General features: G+C 39.5%; 1 protein-coding gene across 1 annotated transcript in view; it reads right to left on the reverse strand.

Moving 5' to 3' along the window:
• Positions 1-1,915: 1,915 nt before the first annotated feature.
• ERICH6 (glutamate-rich 6) overlaps positions 1,916-12,939 on the reverse strand; it is a 45,479-nt gene continuing 34,455 nt past the window's right edge. Inside the window, exons 13-15 of the mRNA XM_012730136.1 lie at positions 9,028-9,256; positions 2,565-2,802; positions 1,916-2,019 (exon numbers count right to left, since the gene is read on the reverse strand). Of these exons, the coding sequence (XP_012585590.1) occupies positions 1,916-2,019; positions 2,565-2,802; positions 9,028-9,256 (571 nt within the window). The remainder of the gene's footprint in view (positions 2,020-2,564; positions 2,803-9,027; positions 9,257-12,939) is intronic.

Consider the following 12,939-nt stretch of genomic DNA (forward strand, 5'->3'; position numbering starts at 1 on the left):
AATATAACTACCTTGAAATATTAGTATAATACGTAGCTAGATGGAGATACATTTTTTACTTGAAGACATTTAATCTTTTTTATTCTGTTTATTTTTTACATCATTTTGTGACTTTTTCCATCTCAGTTGTAATCCCCATAAGCTTCCCATCACCAAATCACCCATGCGTCATCACCATAGTCCAGTACACTTCCCTCCCCTCCCCAATTTTGATCCCATTCCCCACCCTACCCCAGTAAAATGTCTCTGGTATAAAGTTGTTCATTATTATTATTTTTCCCCCTGGTCTTTTATGCTCTTACTATGAATGAAACCGTCAGGTATTTTTCTTCTTCTTTCTGGCTTATTTCACTAAGCATGATCCCTTCCAGCTCCATCCATGTTACTGCAAAAGGCATGTGTTTATCTTTTTTGATTGTTGAGTAATACTCCACTGTGTGCATGTACCGGGGTGGGAGGTGGGGTGGGGGGAGATAATAATCTTTTTAATCCAGTCACTTACTTTTGGGCATTTTGGTTGATTCCATGGAAGACATTTTAATTTTTAATACATTAAAAAAATAAGATATAGTCTATTATTAAAATACGATATAGTCTATTATTAAATTACATGTAATAAGTTATCATTTTAAAAGTAAATTCTAGATAGGCCCTCCCTGGTGGTGCAGCGGGTTAAAGCACAGCACAAAGAAGCTTAAACCACTTGCTCATGAGTTCGATTCCCACCTGCCCCGGAGGTGACCGCATGGTGCGGCAGACCTCTCCTGACCCGCCCGCTGCTCCCCTCAGCAGTGTACTTCATCTATCTGCCTGTTCTGCTCCCCGTTCTGTCTCTGGTGAATCCTCTCACCACCCCTGAGCCTCTGGCCTGTACCCAGTTCTGTATCCATAAATAAATAAAACTTTAAAAAAAAAAAAAGTAAATTCTAGATATATTCTGGCATTAAACATGAAACAACATGGTAAATCTGTCATCTCACCCTGCTAGTCTCCAACTAGCCAAGGGGCTTATTATATATTTAGGATGGACTCAGCATCTCCCAAATGTATATAATTATATACACAACCAGATTTCTGTTAAGGTTTATTGTAATTGTTACACGCTATACTATATTGTTATTTTGTCAGTGTTATCAACATATATCAATAATATTACATGATAAAAAGCACAAGTTCACTCATCAATGAAAAGGAAAAGGCATAAATACAATGAAAGCCAACCAAGAAGTGAGTCTAAGAACCTCTTTTTTACCAACAGTGGAGATTACAAGAGTGAAAATGAAAAAATAAAACTGAATTCTCAGTATTAACACAATTCCTAAAATGTGAGCTAATTAAGAGTAACACCAAAAAAGGTGGTGAATCAGTTAACACCAAGACTCCCTGCTCAGCACTCAGCTTTCCCCAAGCGCATTTGCTCATTTCCCTTCCACTGTTCTTAAAACGTCACAGTTGGCTCTGAGCAAAATTGATGTAGTACTTCGCACTGATGGTGGCTGGCGGCTAGGATTCCCCCCTTTTGTGTGCACTGACATCACCTTTGGAAAGCAGTACCAGGAAAGGCTGCAGAAAGAAGAGGGAACCGAGAAGTCCAGGGCATTCAAGAGGACATAGGTTGGGACGTCAAGCATGCTTTTTTTTTGTGTTAAAAAATTTGTTTATCCGTACAGAACTGGGGTACAGGCCAGAGATGCGGAGGGTGAGAGGATTCCCCAGAGACAGAGCAGGGAGCAGAACAGGCAGATCGACGAAGTACACTGCTGAGGGGAGCAGCGGGCGGGTCAGGAGAGGTCTGCCACGCCATGTGGTCTCCTCCCGGGCAGGCAGGATCGAACTCATGCGGAAGTGGCTTTAGCTTCTTAGTGCTGCGCTTTAACCCGCTGCACCCCCAGGGAGGGCCCCGTCAAGGATGCTTTTAAGTTTCTCTACCTCCAACTCGCAATTCTGCTTTCTGCCCTACTTCATCATTGATACTGTGCTGGGCTGTTGTTGCGGATCCAGCACATCCCTTCTCTTCCCCTATAACCACGGGATTATGTATAAATTCCATGTTCTTTTGCCAGAGGTGCCAGCGTGATTCCCCACTGAGGCCCCCTGCCGGAGGCTCCTAGCCGCCACCCTTGTCGCTGGCTGGCGGGGTGAACACCATGGTTCTTCCGGATATTCCTGCACCAGAGTGAGACTGAGACTAAGGGCTGCACAAGGCAATTGTGTTAAGTCTTTTGTTCCACTTCTGAAGTTCCTGACAACATGGATATTTGACCTTCACTTCTCCAGCCTTTGGGATGGTTTTGAAAGCATCTAATCATTTTCTGCTCTCTGCTTTCCTGATAGAAATCTGGTTGATGTTAATCTTATTGTTGATTTGCTCATTCTCTAGTGTTGCCAAAGAATGGAAACCAGTGATGATTAGGATGTGTTCCAAACTTACAGAAGTCATATTTCTTTGCTTTTCTTCATCACTGTGGGCACTTTTCCTGATATTTTGCACACTCTTTCCACCCCAAACACAACAAAAATGAATTAGCACCATTACTTTTAAATATTTTCATTTATTTTAGTTATTATTGTTGTTATTGTATCTTGTTTTACACCAGAATTATGACAAAGGGCAATTAATTTTAGAGAAAGTGAAGAAAGGTAGGAAGGTTGCTTTAATTTTTCCCATATATGACTGGAGGGAAAATTCATACAACCTTCAAGTTTATGAAACAATCGTCGAATCTTTATTAAACTGGCCAATAGAAGGAGGTCGTCCCCACTCAGGTACCGGAGAACTGGAATCTCTTCAGGATGTGGCAGCTTTTTAGCAAAGAGAAAGAGAAAGAGAAGAGTTCAGAGTCCAGTAAGAGACATGGTGACTGCAGAACCCAGGAGGTGGGCGTGAGTGAGTGGAAGCACTGATTGGGGTTGGACCCCTCCTGACTCTAGTTATCTGTGTACAGGGGCTGTGTTGTTACACTAAACTGGATGAGAAATAGGCTTTGAGACCTGCTCTGAGACCTGAGACAAGGCCAGACTAGATCAAGCAGAATTTGGATACTTTTAAATAGTTACACTTTATTCAAGTAGTTTAACCCACAAATACTGAAGGGAGCACAAACCTTCTCCCTTTGCTGGGAAGTACCGAGAAGGGGAGAAGATGGTGAGAGCTAGCCTGGGGCTGCATGATTATCTTTGAGAATGCAGCACCTGAGCTGGGTTTTCAGGTAGGACAGGATAACTAAATCTCCTTTTCTTCTTCCAAAAGCAGCTCCTCCCTCCAGGAGGCTATTCCCCATTAACTTCTGGGAGAACCTGCCCACTGCCATGGATGGCCTCCATGTTTGTGCACAGTAGCTGCTACCTGTGACCTTGTACCTGAGGCAGAGAAATTGACTCATCCATCACTATGGATGAGCCATATCAGGTTTTAACACTGGTAGAGCAGAAAGGTGGATTCTGTTAACTGCTGCACAAAATATCAAGCAAGCATACCAGGTAATCCTGATGTGGAGTTGCAAATTATTAATTCCTTAAATTCAGCTATGCTTTTTCCCAGCAATGTAAGACTTGATGATGAAAAATGAATCCAAAACTATTTGGAAACCATTGAAAGTGTCTATCAGCCAGCTACATTTGACTGACCAGATGCAGAGTGGGAGTTATTCACAGACAGCAGCAGTTCCATGGAACAAGGCCATCAATGTTCAGGATGTGCAGTGGTGACGCTGCAGAGCACTATAGCAGCCAATCCTTCCAGCAAGAACATCAGCATGGAAAGCTGAGCCCTGGAGATCTCTAAAGGGAAGAGCCCGAATGTATTTACTGACTTAAAGTGCACTTTTATGGTTGTCCCCATGTACGGGGTCATTTGGAAAGAGAAGGGACTTCTTACAGCCAGCAACAAAGATGTTAAGCACCCACTAATCTTGGCCTTGTTGAATTCAGTTGGTTACCATCAGTTATCAAAGTGATGTGCTGTCCTGGCCACCAAAGGGACGGTTCTGAACTTGAGAAGGGCAACTGAGCTAAGCCTGCTGCCTGTTCTGCTAAACAGGGCACACTCATCCCTCTTGTGGATGTGACTTGGCATGTTCCTGAACATACTGAGTGAGATGAGGAGAGCTAGTGACTGGGAATGTACTAATTTTGACTCCAGCTCCACTTGGGATGAAACTCCTCCCAAAGGCCCTAGTGCATCTTATGTTGAAACATCTACATGAGGGAAACCGCTGTGGGAGCCATGACTCACTGTAGTTCTGTGCACCCATATTTAAAGGGTCCATATTGGCACAGAATAGCTCAACAAATCACCCAACACTGCCAAATATGTTCCAAGAATAACTTGAAGACTGACTCATACCCTAAAGCCAGTGGGGTTCATCAGCAGATAAGTGTCCTATTGAGGACTGGCAAGTAGACTTTACTCAAATGCCTAGAAACACTGCAACTATAAACATCTACTCATTTTGTTGTGGACACCTTCATAGGATAGGTAGAAATGATGCCCACCAAGACAGTAAAGTCTTCAGAGTTTGCTTAACAGCTGCTAAAGGAGATAAAGCCTCACTATGGACTGCCCAAATTTCCTCAGAGTGACAATGGACCTGCATTTATCTGAAATCACTCAGATAGTAAATAACCCTTTACAGATTAATTGGAAATCACATGCTACATGGAGACCACAATCTTCTGGAAAAACTGAAAAAAAAAAAAAAAAAAAAGAACAATACCAGAAGACGACTTTGGCAAAGCTATGCCAAGAAACATGTCTGCATTGGGATCACATCCATTGCCCACCTTTGGATAAGAGTGGCACCTAGAAATTGGCTACAATTTAATGCCTTTGAAATTGTGTTTGTTTGGAAGACCCTCTCAAGCCTCAGTTTTGAATGTTAGACTGAAAATAGAACAAGACTGCAGGATCTAACTATATGTAAAGCATATCCAGAAGATTTTGGCAGTAACTCACAACTTTGCACACTGTAGAATCTCTATGTCTCTGAATGAATCATTGAATCCTTTCAGACCTGGAGATCAAGGCTTATTCAAGTCCTGGCAGAGTGGAGATGCCTAAGCCCAACTGTTAAACGTTTGGTTCAGCATGACATTTTACTAACCACTCACATTTCTTTAAAGCTTTCCGGCATGATGAGCTCTCCCTGGTGGCACAACAGGTTAAAGCATAGCACTAAGAAGTAACTGCAACTGCTTCAGCATTAGTTCAATCTCCTGCCAGGGCTGACCCACATGGAGCAGCAGACCTCTCCTTTCTCGCCCGCTGCTCCCCTTAGCAGTGTACTTTTCAATCTGCCTGTTCTGCTTCCTACCTCTGGTGAATCCTTTCACAGCCCCTGAACCTCTGGCCTGTCCCCAGTTCTCTATGCATAAATAAATAAATAAATCTTAAAAAAAACAAAAACAAAAACAAAAAACAACTCTTGTGGGCATTAAACCCTGTGTACATCATTCCAGAATTAAGAAAGCACCAGGAGGTGCTGACCCAGAGAGAAACCCTCACTGGTCTTGTGAATCCATTGAGGACCTGAGATATTTGTTAACAACAACAACAAAAAAAGTAGCCCTCCCTGGTGGCACAAGTTAGGATGCAGCACTGCAAGCTGGCCACAGCCGCCTCAGTGCCAGTTCCGTCCCTGCCCCAAACCTCTCCTGACTTGCGTGCTGCTCCCCTTAGCAGTGTACTTCATTTATCTGCCTGTTCTGCTCCCCAATCTGTCTCTGGTGAATCCTCTCACCACCCCTGCACCTCTGGCCTATACCCCAGTTCTGTATGCATAAATAATCTAAAAAAATTTTTTTTTAAAGATTTATTTATTTGTACATACAGAACTGAGGTACAGGCCAGAGGCTCAGGGGCGGTGAGAGGCTTCACCAGAGACAGAGTAGGGAACAGAACAGGCAGATCGACGAAGTACACTGCTGAGGGGAGCAGTGGGCGGGTCAGGAGAGGTCTGCCACGCCATGTGGTCTCCTCCGGGGTAGGCGGGAATTGAACTCATGCGGAAGTGGCTTTAGCTTCTCAGTGCAGTGCTTTAACCCGCTGCGCCACCAGAGAGGGCCCCTAAAAATTTTTTTTAAAAAGAAAAAAGTTAAATGATTTTCCCCCTATTCTATTAGCGACTATAGCTAAATCCAAGATTCCCCAGGATTTACTTCCTGAAATCATGAATGTGGTAGTTGCCCTAACTAAACATTTTCCTTTCAAAGTTTAAGGTTTGTGAAATGGCATCAGGAAACATGCAACTTCTGTTGCAGCACTCCAGTTTTAAATAACAATATTGATTCTGTGAACTTTGGTTTATTTTAACTTTTGAATTGTTTCAATTTTGACTTTTTTTGGGGGGGGTCCCTATGAGTGAAACTGCAGTAGTCTAAGATATCCTATGTGGGATAAGTGATAAGTAAGGTAACTGTGTCTGTATGGGCTCTTTCCCCCTTTGTGTCTAATGGTCTTGTCCTCTAGAGGCTGTAAAATTGCTATAAATGATGCCTGTACCATAGACATTTTGAGCTAGAAGATATAATGGAAACTGGTATAAGATTTTCCAGGAGACATACTTTGACTAAGAGGAAATAATTTGTAATTTAATGGATAATAGGAACTAATTGATAATATAAGAGGTTTTTGAAATATGTGCCTATAGTTGCATTTGGTTATCATTTTTCCTTTCCTATCTGATGTTGAGTCTATAATGCCCTTTTGGTGTGAGGTAAACTGGGAGTTTGGGTAATTTAAATTTTTTTCTTTCTTCTTCTTTTTTTTTTTTTTAAAGAAAAGATTCCAGTCATGAAACCAGAATAAAAGGTCCTGGTTTCACTGTCAACATTGCACTACTGAATTAACTGGACCTTTCACAGAAATTGAATGGTTGTTGCTTGTTTTGGGTTTTGTTTTTATTTATTTTTTTGCTTGTTTTGTTGTCATTTTATAATACTTATGACAAAATTTCCCAGAAACCTAAATTGAAGAAAAAATTTGGCTGTGTTTCATTTGATTGGTCAGAGGAAATTTTATGGAAGCTCAGTAGAGCCCCACTCCATAGAATTCCTCCCATTCCTTATGGTCTTAAAAGACATTAGATAAATTTGACCTATGTGGTATTCACATGGAAAATTGGAACTAAAGGAAGCACTGTCTCTTAGGAATATGTTTAACTTTGCTGTATACATAAAGACTAACATTGTGTTCTAAAATTTATGCAAAACATTTTAAATGTCTACTATGTAAATTTCACTAATTTAGGTTTTTGTTCCAGAATATTGAGTTATAACATTGAATAAATTTCAGTATTATTGTATCAGATTTAATTTTGGTTATTTCAAAGTTTGACATCTATAGAAATTGTTTGTAAAAAAAATTAATGGGAGAAAGATCTTAACTCACTCCAACTGATGGAAATTGAGAGTGAAAATTTCCTACAAAAGACTGAAGAGACTATTGGAAGTAAACATGAATTTTGATCAATTTTTCTTTGATTCAGTAAAGGTTATTTCTGGTATTGTTCTTCCTGTGACTCAAGGAACATTTTCTTATTTTGACTGATCAGGATCTGCAGCAATGTTTTTGTAAGCAAAACTAAATTGTATTTGTTTTTTCTCTCTCCTCAATGCCATCATAGTATGAAAAAATTGCTAATAATTTTTATTACTCATTGCAATGGCCTATTTTTGCATAGTTTCTATAGGGAATTTTGCCTCCTTGAACAAAAGAATTGGAAACATGTGGCCTGATATTGAAATTCTTTCATAAGCTGAATTTGAGCTAAGCTAAGAAGAGGATAATACATTCCTTCTTTTGCAAGGCATCAGAAATCCAACAAAGGCAGGGTATCTTGCCTCCATGCGCAGGACTGGAAAGCCCCAGGAGAGGGAGACATATGAACCTTGAGGAAATTCTAGGTGGAGTCTGGGAAGACTATGGTCTTCATCCTGAAGCCTGTACAGACTGGAATTGAGTGTTCACTCAAATCATATATGAAGGATTCCAACAAAGCCAACTAAATTGCTGCTTGGTTATTCTGCCCTGTGGCTTTATGGTAAAATGGGTTGGAAGCAGTTTAGTTTGCAATAGTATTTTGCTCTACTATTTGGATAGACTTGGGATGATGGCAGAGAGAAAGGGATTTTAAACATGTAGAAGTAATTTTAAGATTTATCTTGGTTTTGTCATTTTCTGAGTTTTTTTCTTTCTGATATTACTTATAATATTGTTTACCTAAGGCCTCCATACCTATATACACCCATACACACACACACACACACACACACACACACACACACTTTTTGCTTTGGACTGACCAACTGTTTTCCAGAAATGAAGGACTTTGTATACTGGTCATCAATAGACAATGCCCAGGATGGTTATCTTTTTAAAGCTGGAAAGGACTACTATCTGAGGCTGTGTCCCAGCACCCACACAGTTGACCTTCATCACTATAGAAATAGTGGCAAATCTGAAACAGAGAAATCATTGGGGTAGCAGTGTGTAATGAATGTTTTCCACCCACTGATGTTTTATGGACTCCTATCCTACCTCCATGCCAATGAGATCCTGGTGCTGAGGACTACAAAACAAATGCCATCATAGCATGAATGTGCCATGACTCTTGATTTCCTGAAGGGAGGAATTACTAAGGGTACCGATATGTAGTCATGTGGGCCTGGAGCCGGGGGTTGGTTTTGTCTGCCCTCAGTATGTATCCGCACCCAAGCTCAGACAGCTAAGGGCTTTCTATTTTAGTACAGAGAAAAAGAAAAAACACAAATCCTAAAACTAAACCCCAAAGCAGCACCACATGGTCAGAGAGTAAACACCCAGTAAATGATAGTTGTATTCAACTCTGAAGTAAAAGGAATTAGAAGCAATTAATAAGGTTACTTTAATCCCATCTGGAACATTTTTGTTACATTCCAAATTTTTAGTGGACAGTACACTGCATGCAAGTATATTCTATAAGTAATAGCACCAAAAACATTGTTACTTTTATTCTAAATGTTCAGAAGTGTTTTAAAAAATGTACCTACCTTCACTTTGGTTCCAACACTGATTCTTGCCTGTTGGCCCATTGCTAGAAAAGTAATTGAAATCTTGTCTTGTTCTAAGATTCGAACTCCAACATAATGGTTCAATGCCAGAAAGACAGGCTTAAATGAAACAAAGGGTAAGGAAGCAACAGAACTCGACCAATTCCAAGCCCTTATTCTGTTGCCAGCTTGATCTGAATATTGACCTCCCAAGATGTTGATGTATACCCTAGGTAGAAGAGAAATTAGAAAATACAAATAGTTACGTTAGAATTCAACCCCAAAATAAGCCCTATCACCTGTTAACCAAAGGGAGTAACAGTTATGCTAACCAACAGCATATGACTATTTATGTCAGGTAACCTTAGGAATGACTACATTCTATATTAATTTAAAGTACTGGATACAATTCAAGACATAATGATTAAAAAAAAAAAGGGTCCATGTGATGAAACTAGTATAGTAAAGGGGTCTGGAAAATTATGTACTGGGAAAAAAGAAGAGAAAGAAAGGAAGATTTAGTTTGAGAAGGAGATGCAGGTGAGTGGGCTAAGCTTAGAATAGAGAGGAAACCAGGACTTAGATTTTTTTTATGTTAAAATGAAGACTAATGGGTGTGAATTCTGGAGAAGGCAAACTGTTCTCAATATAAGAGTGCTTTCTTCATCTTTTTAAATTAATTTGTGTATCTATTTACATTATTCTTCATTTGAAAACAGTACTTACTTCCCACCTCCCCCACTTCACCTGCAGGTCATCACCATAGTCTCCCACATTCTTCCCTACCTCCTTCTGATCCCTTTTTATCCCCCTTCCCTGTAGGATATCTCTGGTTTATAACTGTCTGTTTGTTTTTGTTTTGTTTTGTTTTGTACAAGGGACTGGTTACAAAGATTTACAAAAAGCTCACATAAATCAACAAAAACAAAGCAAACAACCCAGTGAAGAAATGGGCAGAAGAATTTAAAAGACACTTCTCCAAAGAGGAATTGCAAATGGCCAAAAGACAAATGAAAAAATGTTCAACATCCCTTATAATCAGGGAAATGCAAAGCAAGACCACAATGAGATAGTGCCTCACACCAGTGAGAATGGCACATATCAAAAACAAACAAACAAACAAACAAAAAAACTAACAAAAACAAATGTTGTCAAAGATGTGGTAAAAAGGAACTCTCCTACATTACTGGTGTGAAACAAACAAACAAACAAAAAAACTAACAAAAACAAATGTTGTCAAAGATGTGGTAAAAAGGAACTCTCCTACATTACTGGTGTGAATTCAAACTGGCACAACCTGTAAAGCTGTATGGAGATTCCTCAGATTATTAAATATGGAGGTTTCATATGATCCAGCAATTCCACTCCTAGGAATCTACCCAAAGGATACAAAAATCATTAATTCAAAAAAAATACATGCACCCATATGTTTACTGCAGCACTATTGACAACAGAAAAAACCTGGAAACAACCCAAATGCTCAACATTAAATGACAAGATCAAGAAGATGTGGTACTACTCAGCAATCAAAAAAGATAAACTTATGCCATTTGCAGCAACATGGATAGAGCTAGAAGGGATCATGCTCAGTGAAATAAGTCAGAAGGATAAAGAAAAATATCAAATGGCTTCACTTATAGGAGGGATATAAAAGAACCAAATAAGATATAGGGGAAAGATCTGTATTGTTATTACAAGGGTGCTTTCTTCTAATAGTACCCAGCAACTGGGAGCTAGCAATTTCTCCAGGAGGTTTCTCATTAGGGTTTGGATGAGCAGGAGAGGCCCAGGGAAGATTTCTGATATCTCTCTACTGGAGAAGAACACTGTGATAGAGCAGAAGGTGGAACTCAGTCAACCTAATTTCTCAGTATTATAAGTGCCACATTTTACTACATTACATAAAAATTAAGCCTTCCACAGCCTGCAATCAGTGGTAATGATTACTGTTATTTAATTATCTCTTTCAATTATCTCACCTACTTCCAACCTGGATCACCATCCTCTTTTTTTTTTCTTTACAAAAGTTTATTTTTACATCACTTTGTACATTTTTTTTTCCCATCTCAATTGTAATCCCCACGGGTTTCCCATCACCAAGTCACCTGTGTGCCATCACCATAATCCCGTGCACTTCCCTCCCCCCCGCCCCCCGTTTTTGATCCCATTCCCCACTCCACCCCCACAAAATTCTCTCGGGTTGGCTGTTCATTGGTCTTATTATTTTCTCGCCTGGTCCATTATACTCTGCTATGAGCGAAACCATCCGGTATTTTTCTTTCTCTTTCTGGCTTATCTCACTAAGCATGATCTTTTCCAGCTCCATCCAAGTTGCTGCAAAAGACATGTTTCTCTTTTTTGGTTGCTGAGTAATATTCCATTGTATATATGTACCACTTCTTTTTTATCCAGTCATCTACTTTTGGGCATTTGGGTTGCTTCCATGTTTTTCCAATTGTAAATAAAGCAGCAATAAACATGGGGGTACAGGTATCTTTTTCAATCAGTATTTTTGTGTCTTTTGGGTAGATACCTAGGAGTGGGATTGCTGGGTTGTAGGGAAGCTCCATGTTTAGCAGTTTGAGGAACCTCCAAACAGTTTTCCATAGTGGTTGTACTAGTTTGCATTCCCACCAGCAGTGCAGGAGAGTTCCTTTTTCTCCACATCCTCGCCAACATTTGTTGTTGCTAGTTGTTTGAAGATGTGCCATTCTCACTGGGGTGAGGTGGTATCTCATTGTGGTTTTAGTTTGCATCTCCCTTATTACGAGTGATGTTGAACACTTTTTCATATGCTTGTTGGTCATCTGCATTTCCTCTTTGGAGAAGTGTCTTTTTAGCTCTTCTGCCTATTTTTTGATGAGGTTGTTTATTTTTGTTGAGTTTCATCAGATCTCTGTGTATTTTTGTGATTAGTCCTTTATCACTACTTTTGTGTGAGAAAATGTTTTCCCAATTAGTGGGCTGTCTGTTTGTTTTTAGTAATGTCTCTTTTGCTGTACAGAAGCTCTTTGATGTAGTCCCATCTCTTTATCTTTGCCTTCACTATTGTGGCGTTGGGTGCTCTGTCTTTAAAGATGTCACTGAAGTGTATGTCATGTAGTGTTTGACCCATCTTTGCTTCTAGGTATTTTATGGTTTCCGTTCTTATGTCTAGGTCTTTAATCCACTTCGAGTTGATTTTTGTGACTGGAGTGAGGCAGTGATCTAGTTTCATTTTTTTGCATGTAGCTTCCCAGTTTTCCCAGCACCACTTGCTAAACAAAATCTTCTCTGTATCGCTCCAATTTTAGTATATGTGCTGCCGAAGCGAGCACACCATCCCCTTCTTAAGGAGAGAGAACATGTATAGTTTTAGGTACTTAGAAAAGTTGGATTTATCTTATAATGAATCTTTTTTTTTTTTAACAATTCAATGAATATTCTCTAAGGGCTTGCCACAATATGATCTTATTTCCCCAGTATTGACTAGAAGTGTTAACTTAATAGTAAAGCACAAATGAACTTGAATTGATTATCATATTGCAGCTATGAAGGGTTGATTTAGTTTTATCTTGAGTTGTGGGTAAAATAATATTTGGCTAAAATTACCTAGTTTAACCTAGTCATTTAGAAAAATAAAAATTATTTGAGTTTATACACATATATTATGTAGTGATATTGATTCAGGGTGTGCTTTCAAGTCATTTCACTTCTCTCCATAAGGAGAAGATATAAGAGAATTAGAAAGTCATTGTCAGAGGGTCCAGGAGTTTGGTTGGTGGGTAAGGGGACTTCACAGGCAAGGGAAAAGATCTGCAAGTCAATGAATATCTAATAACAATTAAAATAGTGTCCACCTAAAATAAAACAGATTTACTATTGAATCTTGAAGAATTAAATAGAAATTCTCTAATATATATGATGGTTAGG

This window comes from Condylura cristata, unplaced genomic scaffold, assembly GCF_000260355.1.
Source record: "Condylura cristata isolate star-nosed mole 26May11 unplaced genomic scaffold, ConCri1.0 scaffold00003, whole genome shotgun sequence".
NCBI lineage: Eukaryota > Metazoa > Chordata > Mammalia > Eulipotyphla > Talpidae > Condylura > Condylura cristata.